The sequence below is a fragment of the Ammospiza nelsoni genome, chromosome 26, assembly GCF_027579445.1.
Source record: "Ammospiza nelsoni isolate bAmmNel1 chromosome 26, bAmmNel1.pri, whole genome shotgun sequence".
Classification (NCBI taxonomy): domain Eukaryota; kingdom Metazoa; phylum Chordata; class Aves; order Passeriformes; family Passerellidae; genus Ammospiza; species Ammospiza nelsoni.
Window position 1 is genome coordinate 495,115 of NC_080658.1, and position 22,835 is coordinate 517,949.

At 64.5% G+C, this 22,835-nt stretch overlaps 2 protein-coding genes across 2 annotated transcripts; both read left to right on the forward strand.

Annotated features, from left to right (window-relative positions):
- The first annotated feature begins 8,401 nt into the window (after window positions 1-8,401).
- TBKBP1 (TBK1 binding protein 1) lies at window positions 8,402-16,905 on the forward strand. Its single transcript, XM_059489451.1, has 10 exons — window positions 8,402-8,495; window positions 10,144-10,368; window positions 10,442-10,564; window positions 10,663-10,767; window positions 11,102-11,243; window positions 11,323-11,483; window positions 12,121-12,170; window positions 14,929-15,047; window positions 15,824-16,566; window positions 16,777-16,905. The coding sequence occupies exons 2-10, from the start codon at window positions 10,147-10,149 to the stop codon at window positions 16,903-16,905; spliced, it is 1,794 nt and encodes a 597-aa protein (XP_059345434.1). The 5' UTR covers window positions 8,402-8,495; window positions 10,144-10,146.
- A 513-nt stretch (window positions 16,906-17,418) lies between these two features.
- Window positions 17,419-21,704, forward strand: LOC132084006 (basic proline-rich protein-like). Its single transcript, XM_059489000.1, has 4 exons — window positions 17,419-17,946; window positions 18,498-19,156; window positions 19,512-19,737; window positions 21,399-21,704. The coding sequence occupies exons 1-4, from the start codon at window positions 17,419-17,421 to the stop codon at window positions 21,702-21,704; spliced, it is 1,719 nt and encodes a 572-aa protein (XP_059344983.1).
- Window positions 21,705-22,835: the final 1,131 nt, after the last annotated feature.

The following is a 22,835-nucleotide window of genomic DNA, read 5'->3' on the forward strand; positions in this document are numbered from 1 at the left end:
AGTTGGGATTTTTAAATGGATTTTGGGTGTTTTTTCCCAGTAATCCACAAGGAATTTTTCCTTTGCTGTTCCCGAATTTCTCGCCGCGTTGGGAGCGGAATTTTTCCTCTGGAAAAAGGAAAAAAGGGGGGAAAAATCAAAATAAAAAAGTTTTTTTTTTTCCTTAGGGATGTTCAGGGTTTGGAGATTTGGAATTTTCACTTCGTTTGCAGCTCTGTGGAGGTGTCGGGAAAGCTCCTGGGAGGGGGAGCAGGAAAATGGGCAGGATTTGCTCCTCAGTTCTTAAAAGGTTTATTTTTTATTTTTTAGTTTTATTTTTCCTTTTAATTCTTCTCTTTTTTTTCCATTTTTCCCTTTAATTTTAATTTTTTCTTTTAGTTTTCTCTTTTTTTTTAAATTTTATTTTTCCTTTTTTTCTTCATATTTTTATTTTTTATTTTTCTAATTTTCTTTTGGTTTTCCTTTTAATTTCTTTTAAATTTTCCTTCTAATTTTCATCCATTTTTCTCTTTTTTTTATTATTATTTTTTTCTCAGAATTTTTCTTTTATTTCCCTTTTAATTTTTCTTGGGTTTTTTTCCTGTTCCTAGTTTTCTGTCTTTATTTTTTTTTTTTCTTTTCCTATCCATTTTTATTTTCCTTTTTGTTTTATTTTTTCTCCACTTTACTTCCATTTCTTTCATTTTTTTAAAATTTTCTTTTATTTATTTTTATTTTTCCTATTTTTATTTTTTCCACTTTATTTTACTTCTATTTCTTTTAATTTTTTTATTTTTCTTTTATTTATTTTAATCTTTCCCATTTTTCATTTTTCCCCATTTTTGTCCTCTTTTTTCTCCATTTTTAATTTTTTTTCAATTTTTCTGCCTTTTTCCAGTTTTCTTTTTCTCCTTATTTGTCTTCCTTTTTTTTTTTTTTTCAGTTTCTTCCAATTTTTTCCTATTTTTTCATTTATTTCAATTTTTTTTCCTTTTTTAAAATTTTTCTTTGTTTTTTCATAAATCTTTTTTTCCTTTTTTTCTTCATTTTTTCCTTTCCCTTTCACATTTTTCCCATTTCCCCCAACCCTTTCAACTTCTTTTTTTTTTTTCCCCCACGTATTTCTCCATTTTTCCTTTATTTTATTTTATTTTATTTTATTTTATTTTATTTTATTTTATTTTATTTTATTTTATTTTATTTTATTTTATTTTATTTTATTTTATTTTATTTTATTTATTTTCCCCCCATTTTTCCTCCTCCCCTTCCCCTTGGGTTCCCTTTGTGTCCCTCCCGGCTCGTACAGGGTATCAGACATGAATGTGCCTTCAGTGCTCTGCCCACCGCGCAGAACCGACTAAAACACCCCAAAACACCCCAAAAATCCCAAATCCGAGGAAAAACCCCCCGGGATCCCCTCCCAGCGATGCCTTTTCCTTTTCCTCCGGGGCGGGGGCAACTCAATGAGAGAAAACTCAAGGACAAAAAAAAAAAAAAATACAAAAATATGGAAAAAATGGAATTTCAAAAAGCCGTTCCCGGGCGGGAGGAGCCGAGCGGCGCCGGGGCCGGGGCTGGGTCCGGCTGAGGCAGCGCAGAATAAACTGAGAGTAGTGCAAAAACACGGCTTGGACTCTTCATTTTTGGGGCGTTTGCAAGGGTTTTTTGGGGGATTTTTGGAGGGTTTTTAGGGGCCTTTTTGGGGGGTTTTTTGGGGGTTTTTTTTGGGTTTTTGAAGGGTTTTTAGGGGCTTTTTTTGTTGGTTTTTTTTTTTGGCTTTTTGAAGGGCATTTTTGAGCCCTTTTTAAGACCCATTTTGAGCGGTTTGGGAGTGCTTTTTTTTGGGTTTTATTTTGCTTTTTGAAGGGTATTTTGGGTTTGGGGGCCTTTTGGGGGTTTTGTGTGCTTTGTTTTTTGGGTTTTTTTCTCTTTCTAAGGGGCTTTTTTTTTTGTTATTTGGAACATTTCTGGGGTGGTTTGTTTTACCTTGTTTTACCTTCTGGGTTTTTGTTTTTTTTTTTTGGTGGGCTTTTCTTGGGCTTTTTTGGAGGTTTTTGGGCTTTTGGGGGGGTGTGGAAGGCTTTTTGGGACATTTTTTGAGCTTTTTTCGGGAGTGGATTGGGGGCTTTGTGCATCTTTTGGCCTTTCCTGGGGGTTTTTATGGGGGTTTTTTGGAGGGCTTTTTGGGCCTGTTTTGGGGGGTTTGGGAGGGCTTTTTGGGCCTATTTTGGGTTTTTTTCTTGGAGGCCTTTTTGGGGTGTATCACAAGGAATTTCCTCCTCCAAACCGCCCGTCCTCAATGCCATCACTGCCTGGGCATGGACTGAGCTCTTCCAGCATCTGTTGGGATTTCTGAGGGGCTTTTTTGGGCTGCATCACCAGGAATTTGGTGGTGCTGGGGATCCCAAATTCCTGGGCATCCCGCATTCCCAGAGATCCCAAATTTTGGAGATTTCGGACTCCCCTCTGGAGATTCCCAAATTCCTGAAGATTCGGCTCCATCAGCCGCTCAATCCCAGCCCAATCCCTTTGCCTCGGGATGAATCCCTCATCCCCCACAACCCCAAAACTGCAGCTCCACCTTCATTAATTACCCAATCAATCAATCAAATTATCAAAGGAACCAGCCCTGTGCGCTCCTCCAGCTCCACAAAACTCCGGGCAGGATCCGTTTATTCACCTCCCAGATCAGACATTAAAAACCCGCTTTCATTTTCGTTTCCCCCGATTTTTTGTGGGTTTTTTTTTGGTTTTTTGGTTTTTTTTTTGCTTTTTTTTTTTTTTTTTTTTTTTTTTTTTTTCTTTTTTTAAATTTTATTTTAATTTTCCCCGGTGCCTCATTTCCCGGGAGGCTCTGCCAGGCTGCTGCCCCCGCTCGGAGACGCCGTGGGAGGGGAGCGCCGAGCGCCGAGCGCGCGTTTCCTCTCCGGGGGAGCCGGAGGTGGCAGCGCGGTGCCACCGGTGCCATCTGTGCCACCACCCCGGCCCGGGGACACGCCGTCATTCCCGGGATTATTCCCGGATCATTCCCGGGATCATTCCTGGATCATTCCCGGGATCATTCCTGGATCATTCCCGGGATCATTCCCGGGATCATTCCTGGATCATTCCTGGATTTTGGAGCCCTGGAGGTGACAGCGCGGTGCCACTGGTGCCATCTGTGCCACCACCCCACGTGGGGACACACCGTTATTCCTGGGATCATTCCCAGATCATTCCCGGATCATTCCCGGGATCATTCCTGGGATCGTTCCCGGGACCATTCCTGGATTTTGGAGCCCTGGAGGTGACAGCGCGGTGCCACCGGTGCCATCTGTGCCACCACCCCACGTGGGGACACACCGTTATTCCTGGGATTATTCCCGGATCATTCCCGGGATCATTCCTGGATCATTCCTGGGATCGTTCCCGGGACCATTCCTGGATTTTGGAGCCCTGGAGGTGACAGCGCTGTGCCACCGGTGCCATCTGCGCCACCACCCCGTGCGGGGACACGCCGCCGTGCCCGGGACCATTCCTGGACCATTCCTGGGATCAGCAGCTCCCAGCACTGCATTCCTCCAGGAGCAGGCTGATGGTCTCAGCTACCAACTAAAAGACAAGAAAAATCTCGTTTTCTTTTGAAAAAGTGGAGTAAGGAATCCATGGTGGCAGCGCTGTGCCACCGGTGCCATCTGTGCCACCACCCCGGCCCGGGGACGCGCCGTCATTCCCAGGGATCATTCCTGGGATTGAGCGGCCTGATGCTCTCTGCCCCCTAAAAGAGGAGGAAAAACTCATTTTCTTCGTACAAAATGAGCCACAAGTGGATTTTGAAGTCTCGGAGGTGACAGCGCTGTGTCACCAGTGCCATCTGTGCCACCACCCCAGGGACATGCCAGGATTATTCCCAGGATTATTCCCAGGATTGGCACTTCCCAACGCTGATGTGCTGAGCTCCCACCTAAAACAGAAGGAAAAGCTGATTTTCTTCGGAAAAAGTGGCAGAAATGAGCCAGGAGTGGATTTTGGAGCCTCGGAGGTGACAGCAGCCATCCGTGCCACCACCCCAGCACAGGGACATCACTGCCATTCCTGGATGATCCCACGTGGATTTATCCAGGAGCCTTTTTCTGGGTCTGGGCTGATGCTCTGAGCCCCTACTCCAAGGGAAAAGCTGATTTTCCTTGGAAAAGGAGGGGGAAATGAGCCAGGAGTGGATTTTGGAGCCTCGGACATGCCGTGAGGGCCTTGGCACCTTTCCCCAGGCTGTGTCACCCGGAGGGGACAGGACACCCCGGAGCCGGTGTCACCCTCTGCAATGAGATTTTCCAGCTGAAAATGTTGGGAAGAGGGAAAAACGGCACGGGGGACAGAGGGGGGGTTCCCGGTGCTCCCCTTTTCTCCCCGACGGGCTCCGGGGGGAAAACCCAGGGGATCCCATGGGATGACCCAGCGCTGTCCTCGGAGGCTCTGGGGACCCCAAATCCCCCGAATCCCAGGGCAGGGACAATTCCAGCAGCTCGGGCCTGTCCTGCCTCCCTCTGCTCCTCCTCCCGGCCCTGGCACAGCTCCGCTTTGTCCCCAACTCCCGGGGACCCCCCGCGCCCCCTCGGGGCGGTCCCTGCATCCATCGGGGCACTCCGGGATGGTTTCCACTTCCGAACTGGCTCCCGACCTGACGGAAATCCTTCATTTGCGCTTCAAAGCGCTCTGCAGCCGATCCTCGGCAGCAGCGGCCGCTCGGGGCTTTGTGGGGCCCTGTTAGCGGCAGATCCGGTCCTGCTGATCCCCGCAGATCCCTCCGGACCCCCAAGGACCCTGCTGATCCCATCCCTGCAGATCCTGTCCCTGCTGATCCCCGCAGATCCCTCCAATCCCTCCGGACCCCCGTGGACCCCGACCCTGCTGATCCTGTCCCTGCAGATCCCTCTGGATCCCCGCGGACCCTGCTGATCCCATCCCTGCAGATCCTGTCCCTGCTGATCCCCGTAGATCCCCGCAGATCCCTCCGGACCCCCGCGGACCCCGACCCTGCAGATGCCTCCGGATCCCGCCCGTCCTGTCCCACCCTCGGGCGCCATTCCAGGGCCTCTTTGCCCTCCCCGGGCCATTCCCTGCTGGAAATTCCAACGGGAACGACCACCGAGTGCCGGTGCCCGCCCGGCATTGCCCCCCAAAATGTTCCCGGCCTCGTGGTGCGGTTTGAGCTCCCGCGGGAATCCTCTGGGATCTCGGCACCCCTGGGTGGTGCCCCCAGTGCCAGGGGTCTGTCAGAGCCTGGATGCCCTCCAGGATGCCCAGTCTGCCTCGGGAACCCCAGTTTGGAGCTCCCAGTTTGGGGCTTTGCTCCCTTTGATTCTCCTGCCTGGGCCCAAACCCCGAGCTGGATTTTCCAGCGGTTCCTTTCCCCACATCGTGCCAGAGCCATGCACCAGGATTTCTCCGTGCTGCCCTCCCCCATCTCGGCTTTGGGGCTGGATCCCCCCTCGGTGCCCATCCCTGGGGCTGCTCTTTCACCCCCATTCCTGCAGAGGCCTTGCCGGGGATGTTTGGAGGGTCGGGGTCCCTCAGATCCCCCCTGGCCCATCCCTGGGGCTCTGCTCCCCATCCCAGCTCCTGCAGAGGCCTTGGCAGGGATGTTTGGAGGGTCGGGGTCCCTCAGATCCCCCCTGGCCCATCCCTGGGGCTCTGTTCCCCATCCTGTGCCCTCTGCTGGGGTGGGACGAGGCCCTGGCAGGAATCCTGCGCCAGCGGGGGTCACTCAGGGCCGTGGGTCTGTCTGTGCCGTGGGTCATTCCAGGCTCTGTCCTGGAGATCTGCGGTGGCAGTGACGCCACTGAGGGGTCTGCAGGGGTCTGTCCCTGCCGTCGCTCTGTCCGTGCCGTGCCAGGCTCTGTCCTCGGGCACTGGGGCTGGCAGTGACCACTCCCGGGGGGTTTTTGTCCCCCGCAGCCCCCGGCAGCGGCGGCGAAAGGAGAGCAGCTATTAATAACGCTGCGCACCGGGGAGAAGATGTGAAGATGTAATTCCATCATGGAAGCGGCTCCGGGAACGATTCAGGGAATAAAAAACGTTCGGGCGGGGGGGGGGGGCTGGGGGGGCGGGGGCAGGGGGGGAGCCCAACCCCCACCGCGCGGGGCCGCGGCTCCGCCGTGCCGGAGACCCCCGGGATGGAGGGGAGACCCCCGGGATGGAGGGGAGACCCCGGGATGGAGGGGGAGACCCCGGGATGGAGGGGAGACCCCGGGATGGAGGGGGGACCCCGGGATGGAGGGGGAGACCCCCGGCATGGAGGGGAGACCCCGGGATGGAGGGGGAGACCCCGGGATGGAGGGGAGACCCCGGGAGATGGAGGGGGGGACCCCGGGATGGAGGGGGAGACCCCCGGGATGGAGGGGAGGACCCCCGGATGAGGGGGAGACCCCCGGGATGGAGGGGGGACCCCGGGATGAGGGGGGACCCCCGACCCCATGACCACCCTGGGGGGTCGGGGCGGGCACGGGAGGGGGCCGGGGGTCGGTGCTGCCCCCCCGGGGGTCGGTGTTTCCCCCCCCCCCGGAGCATCCCCGGTACCGGCCGTGCCCCGGGGGGGGGCGGGGGGGTCACAGCCCCGGGGGCGGCCCCGGCGCGTGGCGGGGAGAGGACAGGCCCGGTGGGCGGGGCTGCCCGCTGGCGCCCGGCTCCGGCCGCTCCCGGGGTGCCCCCGGCCGGCAGGGGCCCCGCACTCGACCGGCGGCTGGCTGCTGGCGCTGCGGCGGCGCGCGGCCGGGATGCGGGCTCGCGTCCCCCGCAGCAGCAGCGCCGGTGAGTGCGGGGCCTGGGCCGGGGGCACCGGGAGCGGCCGGGGGGGCGCAGCGGGCAGCCCCCGCCCCACCGGGCCTGTCCTCTCCCGCCGCGGCGCGACCCCGGCCCCATCTGCCCCCGCCGCCTCCAGCATCCCCGCTGCGTCCTCACCCGCGGCTCCATCCCCATCCTCATCCTCACCCGCGGCTCCATCCCCATCCTCATCCTCACCCGCGGCTCCATCCCCATCCTCATCCTCACCCGCGGCTCCATCCCCATCCTCATCCTCACCCGCGGCTCCATCCCCATCCTCATCCTCACCCGCGGCTCCATTCCCATCCCCATCCCCATCCTCATCCTCACCCCCATCCCCTGCTGGATTCGCATCCTCATCCCCACCCTCATCCCCATCCCCGGTTCCGTGCCCATCTCCGCCCGTGCTTCCATCCCGCTCCATCCCCATCCCCATCCCCGGCTCCATCCTCATCCTCATCCCGTCCCGGCTCCGCCCCGGTCCCCTCCTGCGTTTCCGTCCCCGTTCCCCCCCCCGGCGACCCCCGGCGCGGCGCGGCCCCGGCCCGGCCCGGGGGCGTTCGGGGACGGTTCCCGGAGGCTCCGGGGCCGCCGCAGGCCGGACCCCCCCCGCTCACCCTATGGCGACCCCCGGCCGCGCTCACCCGCGCTCCGGGCCTGCCTCCGGGGCTCGGGGGCGCGCTCCACCCGTCCCCGCTTCCCGCCGGGTCTCCCCCGGTCCCACGCCGGTCCCACGCCGGTCCCACGCCCGCTGCCCCCGCTCGTGGCCGTGGCGGAGCCCCCAGACCCCCCCGCGCCCCCCCAGCCCCTCAGAACCGGGACAGCCGCGGGGGGGTCCCAGCAATGGTCGGGGCAGGGGGGGCTGCCCCAGGCCGGGTCCCGCCCAGCGCATCCTGCGGACCCCAAAAAGGTTTGGGGGGCAAGGCCTGTCCCAGGCCAGCCTCTGTGGGGGCCCGAGGCCCGGCAGCACCCGCAGCCTGGCACATCCTGTCCCATCCCCATTTCCTGTCCCGTCCCCATCCCCATCCCCGTTCCCGTTCCCGTTCCCATCCCCATCCCCATCCCCATCCCCATCCCCGTTCCCGTTCCTATCCCCATCCTCATTCTCGTTCCTGTTCCCGGTCCCTTCCCCATCCCCGTTCCCACCGGAGCCCTGAGCCGGCCGAGCCCTCCAGCAGTGTCCCAGTCCCGGTGAGCTGCAGCCGCATTTTTGCTCATTTCCCAAACCCCATTTCTGCATTTTCCCAAACCCCATTTTTGCCCATTTCCCAAACCCCATTTCCGCATTTTCCCAAGCCCCATTTTTGCTCATTTCCCAAACCTCATTTCTGCTTTTCCCCCAGGCATTTTCAGCCTCGAGGAGGGGCTGGCAGCGCGGAGGGAGCGGCGGGGACCCCGCCTGGACCCCGATGAGAGCAGCTCCGGCTCGCGGCCGATGTCCGGGGCTCCCGCGCCTGAGACACGCCCGTGACAGCCCCTGACACGCCAGTGACACGCCAGTGACACACCAGTGACACGCCAGTGACAGACCTGTGACACGCCAGTGACACGCCCGTGACACGCCAGTGACACACCAGTGACACGCCTGTGACACGCCAGTGACACGCCAGTGACACGCCCGTGACACGCCAGTGACACGCCTGTGCCAGCCCGTGCCCCCCGCAGCCCTGCCCAGCCCGCGCCGCTTCGCCCCGCGCCTGGGGCCCGCTGCAAGGCAGGTGTCCAGGGAAACTGAGGCACAGCAGGCCGGGGGGCAGCGGGGACGGCCCGGGGGGCTCTGGGCAGGGCTGGGGACACGGAGGGTCCCGTCACTGCCGTGGTCCTGCTGGCAGGGCCTGGGACACCCCAGGGCTCCGCGGATCCTCATTTGGGGGGTCCCCAGAGCTCGGGGAGTCTGATCCTGGCTTTGGGGGTGCCTCAGTTTCCCCGGGGGGGGATGGCGATGCCCTCCCTGCCCGAGCAGAGCTGTGTCCCCTCTGTCACCACCCCGGGGGTGGATTTAAGACCCCCGGTCCGTGATTTATTCATTTATTCCCCTCGGGACCCCCGGGCTGTCCCCGGCCCCACCAGCGGCTCGAGGGGGCCGCGCTGTCCCCTCCCCGTCCCCTGCAGGTCTCTGCTCCCTCCGCCAGCGCTGTGCGTGAATTACTCGTGCGGCGGCGCCAAGCAGAGCTCTGCCAGGGCTGCGCCTGCCCGGGGTCCCTGCCTGGGGCTGGGGGACACCGGAGGGTCTGGGGACAGTGGCAGGAGCCAGGGGGACCCTCGATAGGGGCTGGGGACAGTGACAGGAGCCAGGGGGACACCGGAGGGGCTGGGGACAGTGGCAGGAGCCACGGGGACACCAGGAGGGCTGGGGACAGTGGCAGGAGCCAGGGGGACCCTGGGAGGGTTGGGGACAGTGGCAGGAGCCAGGGGGACCCTGGGAGGGTTGGGGACAGTGACAGGAGCCAGGGGGACCCTCGATAGGGGCTGGGGACAGTGGCAGGAGCCCGGTGGCTCCCGGGGCGAGCACAGCCCCGGTATTTAGGGCACGGTGCGAGGCGTGGGAGGCCGGAGCAGCTCGCGTGCGGCACCGGCCGCTATTTCTGGTGCTCGTTCCCCCGAGGGGACGGCAGCAATGTCACCATGTCCCCCCGGGGGTGCTCTCTGCGCCCATCCTGGTGCTGATGGAGCCTGGCGGTGCCAGGACCTCTGTCCCCTCTTTTCCTGCTGGGGACAGAGGTGATGGCACAGCATGGCCAGTGTCCCCTTGTCACCCCAGGGACAGCGTGGGGTTGGAGCTGCTGCTGCTGGTGGCAGCTCCTGGGACTGTCACCGGGTGCCACTGAGCTCCCACAGACCCCGCCCTGGCTGTGTCACCACCCCGGTGTCCCCAGCATTGCCCTGGCTGTGTCACCACCCCGGTGTCCCCAGAGCTGCTGCCCTGGTTGTGTCACCACCCCGGTGTCCCCAGCATTGCCCTGGCTGTGTCACCACCCCAGTGTCCCCAGAGCTGCCCTGGTTGTGTCACCACCCCGGTGTCCCCAGCATTGCCCTGGCTGTGTCACCACCCCGGTGTCCCCAGCATTGCCCTGGCTGTGTCACCACCCCGGTGTCCCCAGCATTGCCCTGGCTGTGTCACCACCCCAGTGTCCCCAGCGCTGCCCTGGCTGTGTCACCACCCTGGTGTCCCCAGAGCTGCCCTGGTTGTGTCACCACCCCGGTGTCCCCAGAGCTGCTGCCCTGGTTGTGTCACCACCCCGGTGTCCCCAGAGCTGCTGCCCTGGCTGTGTCACCACCCCGGTGTCCCCAGTGCTGCCCTGGCTGTGTCACCACCCCGGTGTCCCCAGCCCTGCCCCGGTGTCACCCGCGTGTCCCCGCAGGCAGGACATGGACTCCATGTTCGAGGACGACATCAGCATCCTGACGCAGGAGGCGCTGGGGCCGGACGAGGACTGGCTGGACAGCCCCAACACCGACCTGTCGGGCGAGATGTGCTCGGCCTCGCACTTCGCCCTCATCACCGCCTACGACGACATCAAGAACCGGCTCACGGGGCTCGAGAGGGAGAACTCCACGCTCAAGCGCCGCCTCAAGATGTACGAGGTCAAGGTGAGGGGTCTGGGGGTTCCGGGGGGCGCGTGGGGCCGGGGGGACCCCGCTGACCGCCCGTCCGTGGCCGCAGTACCCCCTGATCGGTGAGTTCGGCGAGGAACACATCTTCTCCCTCTACGAGGCCAAGGAGAACTCGCTGCTCAAGAGCGAGAAGGCGTCGCTGCAGCAGCAGCTCAACCAGTTCCAGCACGAGGTGAGCGGGACAGGGGGCCTGGGGGGGCTCTGGGGGGTCCCCGAGCCGGCCACCACCCCCAGACCCGCCCCTAAATCCCCCTTGTGTTCCCCCTGCAGCTGCAGAAGAGCAAAGAGCGGGAGGAGCAGCTGGAGGAGATGATCCAGGCCTACGAGAAGCTGTGCGTGGAGAAGGCGGACCTGGAGACGGAGCTGGGAGAGATGGTGGGTGACGGCCACCAGCGGGGTCCCTGTCCCTTCTCCACCGCAGCACCGGGCCCGTGGTGTCCCCGTCCTTGGGGCTGCGGGGCTTTGGGGCGGTTGGGCCTCGTTGGGGTTTCAGGGATGCTCGGGTTTATCCATCTCCCCTCTCCCCCTGTGAGGCTCCGGTGTCCCCCGGGCACCCCCAGCTCCCCTTTCCCAGCCACGCCACTGTCAGCGGATGGACCCCACTCCAAAAATCGACCCCAAAATCCGCGCGTGCCGGGCTGCGGGGCCAGCAGAGCCCCGGGGAGCGGCCGAGGCTCAGCCGTGTCCCCCGTGTCCCCTCCCCGAGCAGCGGGCGCTGGTGGAGACGCACCTGAGCCGCATCCGGAGCCTGGAGCAGCAGCTGCGGCAGCGCGACGGCGGCGCCTTCCCCGGGCTGGGCGCCCAGGACGTGCCGTTCATGGCCCTGCACCCCGGCCCCGGGCTGAGCCACGGTGAGCCGCCCCCTCCCCGCCCCGCCGCGCCCCCCGGAGCCCCGGGCCGCGCCGGGGCTGAGCCGAGCCGTGCCCGCAGTGCTGGAGCGCGCCGGGGGCTGGCAGAGCCGCGGGCTGGAGGCCGAGCTGGAGGCGGCGCGCCAGGAGAACCAGCGCGCCCAGCACCGCGAGGAGCACCTCAAGGCCGAGTGCGAGAGGCTGCAGGCCGAGCTCAAACACCTGCAGGACAGCCGCGAGCAGGTGCGGGGCGGGGCGGGCCCGGCTGGGGTGGGCGGGGGCTGGGAGGGGGAATGGGGCAGGGTCTGACCCTAAAAAACCGCCCTAACCCCCTTCCTGCTTGTAAGTGTCTGGGAAAAGGAATGGGGCAGGGTCTGACCCCTTGGGACCCCTGATTCCTGATATGTGGGGTTTGGGTGCTGGGAAGTGTCTGGGAGGAGGAATGGGGCAGGGTCTGACCCTAAAAAACCGCCCTAACCCCCTTCCTGCTTGTAAGTGTCTGGGAAAAGGAATGGGGCAGGGTCTGACCCACAAAACGCCCCTATCCCCCTTTCGTGATGGGAAGTGTCTGGGAGAAGGAACAGGGGAAGGCCTGACCCCTTGGGACCCCTCATTCCCATATCTGGGGTTTGGGTACCACGGGGTGTCTGGGAGGGGAAATGGGACAGGGCCTGACCCTAAAAAACCCCCCTAACCCCTCTTCCTGCTGGGAAGTGTCTGGGAGAAGGAATGGGGCAGGGCCTGACCCCTTGGGACCCCTCATTCCCGATATGTGGGGTTTGGGTGCTGGGAAGGGTCTGGGAGCGGGTTCAGGGCAGGGCCTGACCCCTTGGGACCCCCGTGCCCGGTGCTGGTGCTGAGGGGGCTCTGCTGTCCCCAGGAGCAGTCGGAGCGGGACATGGCCTGGGTGAAGAAGGTGGGCGACGACCAGTAAGTGCTGGGAGGGGACTGGGGGGGACTGGGGGGAGCAGGGGGGGTGGGGACACACGGGACCGGCCATGGGGCACGGCGGCCACCCCACACCTCTGCACGGGGGGTTCCCCGCATTGAAGAGCTGCAATGGGGGGATCCCGCACCCCAAAATCACCAACTGCGCCCCGGGGGCTGGGGCTGAGCGGGGCTGCGGGCGTGGGGTGCCCGGGGCCCGGTGTCCGGTCCCGGTGTCCGTGTGCTGTCCCGGTGCCAGGTCCCGGTGTCCGTGTGCTGTCCCGGTGCCTGGTCCCGGTGTCCGTGCATTGTCCCTGTGTCCGGTCCTGGTCTCCGTGTACTGTCCCGGTGCCCGGTTCCAGTGACCGTGCATTGTCCCGGTGCCCGGTCCCGGTGTCCGTGCGCTGTCCCGGTGCTCAGTCCCGGTGTCCGTGCATTGTCCCGGTGCCCGGTCCCGGTGTCCGTGCATTGTCCCTGTGTCCTGTCCCGGTGTCCGTGCATTGTCCCGGTGCCCGGTCTCGGTGTCCGTGCGCTGTCCCGGTGCCCGGTGTGGGCTCGGCGCTGCCTCCAGAGGGCACTGACGGCTCGCGGCTGCCGAGAGAGCGGCACCGAGCGGCACCGAGCGGCACCGAGCGGCACCGAGCGGCACGGGGGCAGTCGCGGTTTCCCCGGAACCCCCCCAAAGCCCCCGAGGTCTCACGGTGGCACCGGGGCGGGGGCGCTGTCCCCGCGGTCCCCACGGCGGGCGGTGACAGCGGGCCCGAGCTGCGGACGGATGGAAGGTGACGCGCGGCCCGGGAAGGGGCTCGGGCGCCGTTTCGGGGCCGGCTCCGGCCCCTCCTGCTCCGGAGGTGTTGGAAGCCGTCGCCGTTTCTGTCGCCCCGGTGCAGATCCGAGCCGGGGGATCCGGGGGGAGCTCCCGCCTCTCCCTTCCCCTCCTGAATTCCCTCAATTTCCATCAATTCCCTCATTTCCATGAAATTCCATCACCCGAGCTCACCCCCAGATCGCCCCCACCCCTTTCCCGCAACACCCGCGGAGATGAAAACTGCCAAATATCTCCATTAACCGATCACCCAAATCTTTATGTTTCAAGCCCAAATTCACCACGCTGGGACGGGGAAACTGAGGCAGGGCTGGCTGCTCACCCCCTCCCCGGGCACAGCTTTTCCCTGCGCGCTCTTTTCGTGCCGATTCAGCTCTTTTGTGTCACCTGCTTCTCTCCGCACTGTTCTTTTGGGTGTGAAAAGCGCCTTATCGGCGTTTTCCATCTCCGGGTGATTTTCTGGTGCTTCTGCCGCGCTGTGCTTGGGGCGGGGGTCCCCCCGCGTCCCGATCTTCCTTTGTTTTGGTTTGTTTTCTGAGGTTTTGACTTTTTTGGCTTTCTCAGCTCGCAGTTATTCCCTCTTGTTCTCCCTCCCGAGAAAAACCAGGAGCCAAATCTCGAGGAAAGCCCTGGAAAGAGCAGGGTGGGGATTTGGGGGGTCAGGCCACCCCTCCCACTTCCCCGCCCCGCGTTTTTGGGGAGATTGTGTGGGTTTTAATGACTCTTGCACCCATGGGTGCCAATGCCGGGCATGTCCCCACCCCTGGCTCCGCCAGCTCTGCAGCAAAAAGGGGCCTGGGGGACACAAAGGTGACATCCTGTGGGTGTCCCCTGAGGGTTTTTTTCTTTTCCTTATTTCTTTTCCTTTTCCTCCTTTTCCTCCCTTTCCTTCTTTTCCTCCTTCTCCTTCTTTTCCTTCTTTTCCTCCTTTTCCTCCTTTTCCTTCTTTTCCTTCCCTTCCCTCTTTTCCTCCTTCTCCTCCTTTTCCTCCTTTTCCTTCTTTTCCTCCTTTCCTTACTTTTCTTTCCCCTCCTTTTCCTTTTCTTCTTCACCTCTCTATTTTGATTTTTTTTTCTCTGTGTTATTTTCCTCCTTCCCCCCTCGCTCTTTCCCCTCCTCTCCCTCACCCTTTTCCTCACTTTCCCCCTCTCCCGCTCCTTTCCCACCTCTCCGGGCCGCGGTGCCCGGGGGCGCGGCGGGGCCCGGCGCTGTCAGCCGCGGTTACGGCGGCGGCTCCGGTGCCCGCGGTGTCACAACGGCTCAGCGGGACCGAGAGGGGACAGCCGAGCTCCGGCCCCGCGGCTCCTCTCTCCCCTTTCTCGCGTCCCGGCCGAGAATCCCGAATGGCTCGGAAAGCGACACCGGCTTGGGGCAGAATTGAGATTCTGGCAGCGCTTCCGAGCGGGGGGAGCCGCGCCCGCCGCGTCCCGGCTGCTCCGGGGCGGGTCCGCGGCCGCCGCTTCTCCCTTCGGAGTCAGAAAAGTGAATTTGGCTTGGTTTGAGTTGGTTCTGGGGGTCCCCGGGGCTGTGTCACCCGCAGAGTGTCCCCTTTGGGAATTGTCCTCTGGATCGGGACAATTGTCCTCGGAATTGGCCGGGGTGGAGAGAGGGAACCTCAGACACCCTGAGGTGGCTTTTCTTCACCCTGGGCCATTATTTCCCTCCCTTTCCTGGAGGAATGCTGGCAGCACCATCCAGGCAGCAGCCCTAAACCTTTTTAAGCTGTATTTATTAAAAAAACCAAACCAAAAACCAAACCAACCAAAATTCCAAGGGGGAGGTCAAGCCCTGCTGAAGGATTCCACCCCTGCTGGAGGATTTAATCCCCGCCGGAGGATTTAACCCCTCCCGAGGGATTTAACCCCTCCCGAGGGATTCAATGGGATTTAATCCCCGCTGAAGGGTTTCTCCCGTGGCCCCCTTTGCCCCTTGCAGGGTGAACCTGGCGCTGGCCTACACGGAGCTGACGGAGGAGCTGTGCCGCCTGCGCAACCTCAGCTCGCTGCAGAGCCAGATCCTGCGGGCGCTGCTGCAGGACAAGAGCCTCAACGGGGGTAAGGGGGACCCGGGGGCTGCCGGGCAGGGACGGGGGCACAATCACTGGGAAAATGGGTGGGTGGGCTCAGCCTGTGGGTGGGGGTGAGCTCTGGTGGGTGTCAGTCCCCAGGGGTGCCCAGCCCTGGGAGTGTCCCACAGCAAGGGCGTCCCTAGCTGGGTGTATCTGGGAGTATCCATCCCAAAATATCCACACCTGGGAGCATCCATACCTGGGAGTGTCCCATCCCTAGAACATCATCCCTGGGAATATCCCATCCCAAAAACATCCATAATTGGGAGCATCCATACTTGGGAGTATCCATTCCAAAATATCCATACCTGGGAATATCCCAGCCCAAAAACATCCATAATTGGGAGCATCCATACTTGGGAGTATCCATCCCAAAGCAGCCGTACCTGGGAGCCTCCCAATCCCAAAATTCTCCCATGCCTGGGAGCATCCATAGCTGGGAGCGTCTCATTCCAAAATATCCACGCCTGGGAGCATCCATATGTGGGATCATCCACACCTGGGAATGTCCCATTCCAAAACCACCCATAACTGGGAGTGTCCATCCCAAAATATCCATCCCTGGGACCATCCATCCCTGGCTGCATCCCCCCCCAGAATCTCCCATCCCTCCGGGGGTCCCCACGGCCGCATCCCCCCCGCTCCCTCTGGGATGCCCCAGGACGTCAAGGCACATTTTCCACATTTTCCCCATTTCCTCACTTCCCAAGCCGCGGCGCTAACCCGGCGCGTTTCCCGCGCGTCCCCCTTGTCCCGCGCCAGGCCAGCGCCACTCGCCGCTGTCGCAGTGCCACTCGCCGGCCCAGCAGCGCCGCTCGCCCGCCCCGCAGTGCCCCTCGCCCGTTCCGCCGGGCCGCCCGCAGTGCCAATCCCCCGCCCTCCAGCGCCGCTCGCCGGGACCCCCGAGCCAATCTCCGGCCCAGCAGCGCCGCTCGCCCGCGCCCGGCCCGTGCCAGTCGCCGGCCCAGCAGCGCCGCTCGCCGGTGCCGCCGCCCAGCCAGTCCCCGGGGCAGCAGCGCCGCTCGCCCGCGCCGCCGCCGCCGCCCTGCCCGGCCCCGGGCGCGGCGTCCCCGCACCGCCTGCCCGCCGAGCGCATGGAGCTGCCCTACGCCAAGCCCTCGAGCCGCCACATCAAGGCCGGCTTCCAGGGCCGCCGCAGCTACTCGGAGGTGACCAACGTGGCGCTGTACCAGCAGAGCCGCTCGCTCTGGCTGCAGCCCGAGGCCTCCACGCTGCCCAAGCACCGGCCCTACGGCGAGGTCTACCTGGGGGCCGCGGGGGCCCCGCTGAGCGCCCACGAGCCCTTCGAGGAGCACGTGCGCTTCGAGAAGCAGTCGTCGGACGAGGAGGAGTGGGCGCTGCCCAGCCCGCCCAGCCCCGAGGCCGGCGCCATCCGCTGCGCCTCCTTCTGCGCCGGATTCCCCGCGCCCGACGCCGACGCCGCGCACCGGACGGCGGCCGCCTACGCCCGCGCCGAGCACGCCCAGTCCTGGCCTTCCATCAACGTAAGGAGGAGCCCCGCGATGTCCCCGTGGGGTTTGGGGTGGGTTGGATCGAGGGAACCCCCCCGGCGAGGTGGTACCCCGGGGAGAGGCGGCGTGCCTCAGTTTCCCCGTTTGTCGCCCGGCTGGCTGGGGGCAATGGGGGGTGACGGAGGGGGTGACAGAGGGGACGTGGCAGCGCGGGGGTCTCAGCGCCGCCCCGTGCCCCTGCAGCTGCTGCTGGAGACGGTGGACTCGGAGGTGCGGAGCTGCCCGCTGTGCCAGCTGGCCTTCCCCATCGGCTACCCGGACGATGCCCTGGTCAAACACATCGACTCGCACCTGGAGAACAGCAAGATCTGAGCCTCGCCCCCTTCCCCACCTTTGGATGCTGCATGGAAACACACCGGGAGCGCCCGCCTCCCGAAATACCTCCAAGTCTTCAGTAGCTACGGAAAGACTGAGCCCCCCCGGCCCCACCCAGAGCCCCCCGGAGCCCCCGGCCCGCTCCGAGCCGGTCCATCCCCGCCCGCCCCACTCCCGTGCCAGGCTCGGGTGCTCCAGGGTCACGCCGTGCCAGGCGGTGGCCGCAGGGGACCCGTGTGTGCCCCTGGGTGTCCTCTGTCCCCTCGAGTGTCGCTGCTCGATCTCAGGGAGGGTCCGAGGGGCCGAGCCCCCAGGAAGCAGGAGAGGGGAGGGGAGGGGAGGGGGCCGCCCCTGCCCCGGCCCGAGGGGTCCCAGCTGGGGCCGGGGGTGGGAGCGGGGGCAGCTGCTCGTCCTCGGTCCCTTTGCCTCGTCCCGCCGGTTCAAGCATCTTTCCTCTCTTTTACACTGAAAGCAGCCCCCACCCCCCGGATTTCCCCCCTCCCCACAACGATGCTGCTGAGAAACGAGCCCGGAGGAGCAGCATGGACCCCCCAGCCCCCCAACATTGCACTGGGCTCCCTGGGGCTCCCCCGGCCCCCCCCCGCGCGGCGTGGGGACAGCGCAGCCCCCCGGCAGCCCCCCCAGACCCCGCTTCAACGGGGCTGCAGGCGGCTGCTCGCCCCGAGCCCCCCGCCCCGTCACCCCCGTCCCCCCACGTTCGATCTACCTCAAAGCCGCCGGGAGAGGGGGGGCGCAGCGCTGTCCCCTCCCCGGCCGCTCGCGCTGCATGTGCCCCCCGTGTCACAGCGCACACCCCCCACCCACCCACAGCGCCGGGACCCCCGGAACGAGGGACCCGCCCCCGCTGCGACCCCCGACTCAATAAAACCCGCCCGGAACGCCTCGGAGGGGGCGGGGGCCTCTCCTTCTGGGGGTCCTGGGGGGGAGAGGGGGGGTCCGGCTGGAGGTGTCCCGCGGGAATGGGGCTGGGGTCGGGGGGCCCTGGGGGTGATAGGTTTGGTGTCCCTGCGGGTGAAGGTTTGGGGTCCTGGGGGTGACAGGTTTGGGGTCCCTGTGGGTGACAGGCTTGGGGTCCCTGGGGGTGACAGGTTTGGGGGTCCCTGTGGGTGAAGGTTTGGGGGTCCCTGGGGTGAAGGTTTGGGGGTCCCTGTGGGTGAAGGTTTGGGGGGTCTCTGAGGGTGACAGGTTTGGGGGGTCCTGGGGTGAAGGTTTGGGGGGTCCCTGTGGGTGAAGGTTTGGGGGGTCCTGGGGTGAAGGTTTGGGGTCCCTGTGGGTGAAGGTTTGGGGGGTCCCTGTGGGTGAAGGTTTGGGGTTCCCTGTGGGTGAAGGTTTGGGGGGTCCTGGGGGTGAAGGTTTGGGGGGTCCTGCACTCCCGGCCCGTTTGGGGCTGGCTGGGCGGGCGGGTGACACAGAACGGGACAGTCGGAGCAGGCTCGGGGTGACAGCAGGGACGCGGCCACACCCGGGGACGGGGGGCGATGGATGGCGGGGGGCTCTCCCGGGTTCCTGGGGGGCTCTGGGCAGGGGGATCTGTCCGTCCCTCCCCGCTGTTATTGGGGGTCCCACAGCCCCTCCTGCGGGCTGGGGGGGCCGGGGCAGCGCTGCGGGACCCCCGGGCAGGGGCGGAGCCCCGGGGGGGTCCCAGCCCGGCCCCAGCAGGTGCGAAGGCGCTCCCAGCGCTGCGGGCCGATGGTGCGAAGGAGATAAGCGCGGTGCCGCAGCCTTATCGGCGCCGCATCGCCGCGCGTGCCCGGGCACGGCGCAGGAAGAGCAGCCCCTGCCCGCCCTCCGCTCCATCCCCGCCCCCGGTGGGCACCGGCAGCCCCGGCGGGGCCGGGGGGCGCGGGGACACCCCCGGAGGGACGGGTCCCCATAGGGACGCGTGGGGACGAGGCCGGGCAGTGCCGAGCCGTGCCGGGCTGTGCCCAGCCGGGACCGGGAGCGCTGGGGCGGGGGCGCGGCGGGGCCTCCCTGCTCTCGGGGGGGCCCGGCCCCACCTTCGCCCCCGGATTTTCTCTCTTTTTTTGAAATCACGTGATAAATGCCAAACGGCGCTGCCGTTACTCATCCCGGCACCCTCCCGGCCCCGCTTTCCCCCGGGGGCGGCCGCCGCTGACTCAGGGCCCGCCGGGCTCCCCCCGGCACCGCGGGGACCCCCCCGGGCCCCCCAGACCGCGGTCCCTTCAGGAGGTGCCACCTGCGGCAGCAGCGTCCCCGCCGCGCTCCAGTGAGTCTGGGGGCTCCCAGCGCCCCAAAACCGCCGCCGGGGGCTCCCCGTGCTCCCGGGGCTCCCGGGGCTGTCCCGGGGTGCTCGCGGTGGCCGCGGGGCTCGCCGGCCGTGGCTCGGGGCCGCGCTGGCCCTTTTGTCACCTCCCGCCATCGGGGTGGGGACGCAGCGCCCCCTCTGAACCCCGTGGGGAGGCTCTGAGCCCCCCCAGTGTGAGAGGGAGGCAGCGGCTCCCACGGCCGCCCCCGTGCCTCAGTTTCCCTTTGCCACCCGCCGGCTCCGCTGCCCACTGCGGAGGGAAGTGGGGGTGTCCGGGGGGGGCGTTGGTGGCCCCGTTTCCTGTGACCCCCCCGAGGTGCCAACCGCAGCGCTGGGCTGTGCCTGTGCTGGCAGCGCTGTCCCACGGGGTGTCCCGGCCGTGCCACCCCCGCAGCGTCCCCAGGGCCACCCTGAGCCCCCTCGGCCGCGCTGTCCCCACGGTGCGGGACAGGGGACACGGCGGCGTTTGGTGGCTCTCGGTGGCGCCCCGAGTCCGGCTGGAGGCACCGGGTGCCCCGTGCGGCCTGGCCGTGCCAGCTGCGGTGACAAGGGACAGGCCAGGCCCGCCTCACCGTGACAGGGGGCACTGTGGGGGCTTCTTGCGGGGGACAGGGGCCGCGCTTTGTCACCTGCCGCCTGTCCGAGCGCCGTGGGAGCACCCCTGGGGGAATTGTCCCCTCCAAACGCCGGGGGTGTCACAGGGCACTGTCCCCAGGGCCACCCGGGGCTGTGCAGCACCGTCCCACGCTGCCTGTGTCTCCTACCCCGGGTGGGACACACCTGGCTCCGTGTCCCCAGTGTCCTTCCCCCGTGTCCCCGTGTCCCCATATCCCCGTGTCCCCATGTCCCCATATCGCCATGTCCCCATATCCCCATGTCCCCGTGTCCCCATGTCCCCATATCGCCATGTCCCCGTGTCCCCGTGTCCCCATATCCCCGTGTGCCCGTGTCCCCATATCGCCGTGTCCCCATGTCCCCATGTCCCCATATCCCCATATCCCCGTGTCCCCGTGTCCCCGTGTCCCCATGCCAGCGGGTGACACCGCACCATTTCCTATGCAACATCTTCATTTCATTGTTTTTCCCAGCAAAACCCCCTCTTATTTCGGGCACCTTCAAGGTTTCTTTTTCCACCTTTCAGTTGGGTTGGTTTTTTTTTTTTTCCCTTTTCTCAGTGTTTTTATCATTTAGGGGAAAAACAAAACAATTCTCGCTGCCCGGGGCCGCTTTCCCCTGCAGGGAGGGAGGCACCGAGGACACTTTGGGGGGACGGGACCCTCCTGGTGCCCCCCGGCCGCAGGAGCCGCTCGGGATTCTCTGATGCGCTCTGAGGTGGGGCTGGGGTCTCATCCCGGCCGTTCCTGAGGGGTCCCCGCGATCACAAACCCGGGGGGCTGCAGGGACCCCCAGCCCGGTGCGGGGGGCGCGCTGCCATCCCCGTGTCCCCCCGGCCGGGTTTATAGGAAACGGCTCTGCGGGGAAGGGCCCGGCTGGCCGCCCCGGGAGGGTTTTTTTCCTGCCGTGGGCGCCCCGGGGGTGCGGGGGATCCGGTGTGAGTCAAAGCCGGAGCCCCGGGGTGGAACCGCGAGCCCAGCGCTGCCGAGTGACGGCGCCGTGCCGCCAGAGGCGTTTATAAGAAATGGAGGGGCTGGAATGAGGGGGAGGGAGGGAGGGAGGGACCCCGCTGGCACCGCCGCCCCTGGGGACAGCTGTCCTGCTCCGGGCTGGGATCTTAACCCGGGTTTGCTGCCAAGGGGTGCCTGGGTCCCCCCAAATGCCCAAACCCACCCTTATCACACTGAGGTGACCCAGGCCCCTCACCCAGCTGCGGGCATGGTGCCAGCATCACCCCGGTGCCAGCATCACCCCTGGGTGCCAGCATCACCCCTGGGTGGCCATGCCCAGGCTGGAAATCCAGTGCCAGCATCACCTTGGTGCCAGCACCTCCCTGGGGTCCTCAGGTCACTCTGGGTGCCTTCATCAAGCTGGGGGTCCTGGTGCCAGCATCGCCCCTGGGTATGGGTATCCAGATGTGTTCCCGGTGCCAGCATCGCCCCTGGGTATGGGTATCCAGATGTGTTCCCGGTGCCAGCATCACCCCTGGGTATGGGTATCCACATGTGTTCCCGGTGCCAGCATCGCCCCTGGGTACCTGCATCCAGCTGTGTTCCAGAATCCCTCCAGTGTCCCCCATCCCTCCCAGGTGCCTCAATCCTGTCCCTGCCTCCCCCTGGGGTACCCACACCCCCAGCAGGGCTGCTCCTTGTGTCCCCCGGGTTCTGCTGCCCCTCCTGTCACTGCCCTGCTGTCCCCGCTGCCCGCTGGCCCTGTCCCGCACCCGTGCCAGCAGCTCCTGGCCTCTCACGGAGGTTTCCCGGAGGTTTCCACACCTGGGGACGGCGGTGGTGGCACCCGCAGTGCCCGGGGACCTCCTGCCCTCCACACCCAGGGGAAGGCCACGCCGCGTCCCCTCCCGGCCGAGGCACCGCGGTGTCCCCGGTCCCGGTGACACGATGGGCTCTGCGCTGCCGTGGCGGGGCCGCGGCCTCAGCTGGCGGCGCGGGGGGGCAGAGCCGGGCGCGAACAGCGCGAACACAAACGCGGCCGCGGCTGCCATGTGCCCAGCGCCACCGCGGCTGCCGCGCCGCGACAAGCGCCACCGGGCCCTCGGGAGCCGCGGGCCGCCCCGGAGCCGCCGCCGCGCTGCGGGGAGGTGACGGAGCCAACGCGCGGTGACACCGGGCTCGCGGGCCCCCCCGCCGCGGCCAGCGCCGCCGCAGCGCCCGCCGGGGGGGACTCGGCGCTGTCACAAGCCATCTGCGCCGGGGACGGCGACAGCCCGCGCCCTAAGTGGGGTTAAACTCGGGGTCACCCCCACCGAGCATCCGGGGGGTGCTGGAAAGGATCCCCCTCCCCAAATCCCTCCGTGTGCGGCACCCCCGCCCCTGTGTCACCGGCGTGGGACGCTCTGGGGAGGGACAGGGATTGTGTCCCTGTTTCCTCATGGTTCTCGGGGACAGTGAATGTGTCCCTGGTCCCTCATGGCTCCCGGGGTCGGTGAATGTGTCCCTGGTCCCTCATGGTTCTCGGGGACAGTGAATGTGTCCCTGGTCCCTCATGGCTCCAGGGGTCGGTGAATGTGTCCCTGGTCTCCCGTGGCTCTCGGTGACAGCAGTGGTGGTGGCCGGGCACGGCCGTGTCCCCTGGGGCCGCTCCTCGGCGCTCGCTGCGGGTCACGGCGGCCACGGGGACACGCGGGGCCGTGGGGGACACGACCGGCGGCTGGCCCCGAGTCCGGCACCCGCCTGAACTGCCGGTGACCCGCCGGGAGCGCGGCCGCGGCCACCGCGGGGCCAGCCCGGTACCGGGCCGCCCTGCCGGGTCACAGGCCAGCACCGGGCCAGCCTGCCGGGGTCACTCCGGTACCGGGCCGCCCTGCCGGGGTCACAGCCCAGCGCTGCCGGGTGGATCCGGCCCCGATCCCCACCGGGGCTGTCCTGGAGCCCCCAGGGCTGTCACAGCCGCGATCTGGGGACAGTCCGGCCCCGCCGGGTGCCAGGCAGGCGCGGTTTGGGGCTGGGGTCCCACGGCCCCCACGGCAGAGGGTCACGGTGTGGGTGCCGTGTCCCCTTGCCCTCAC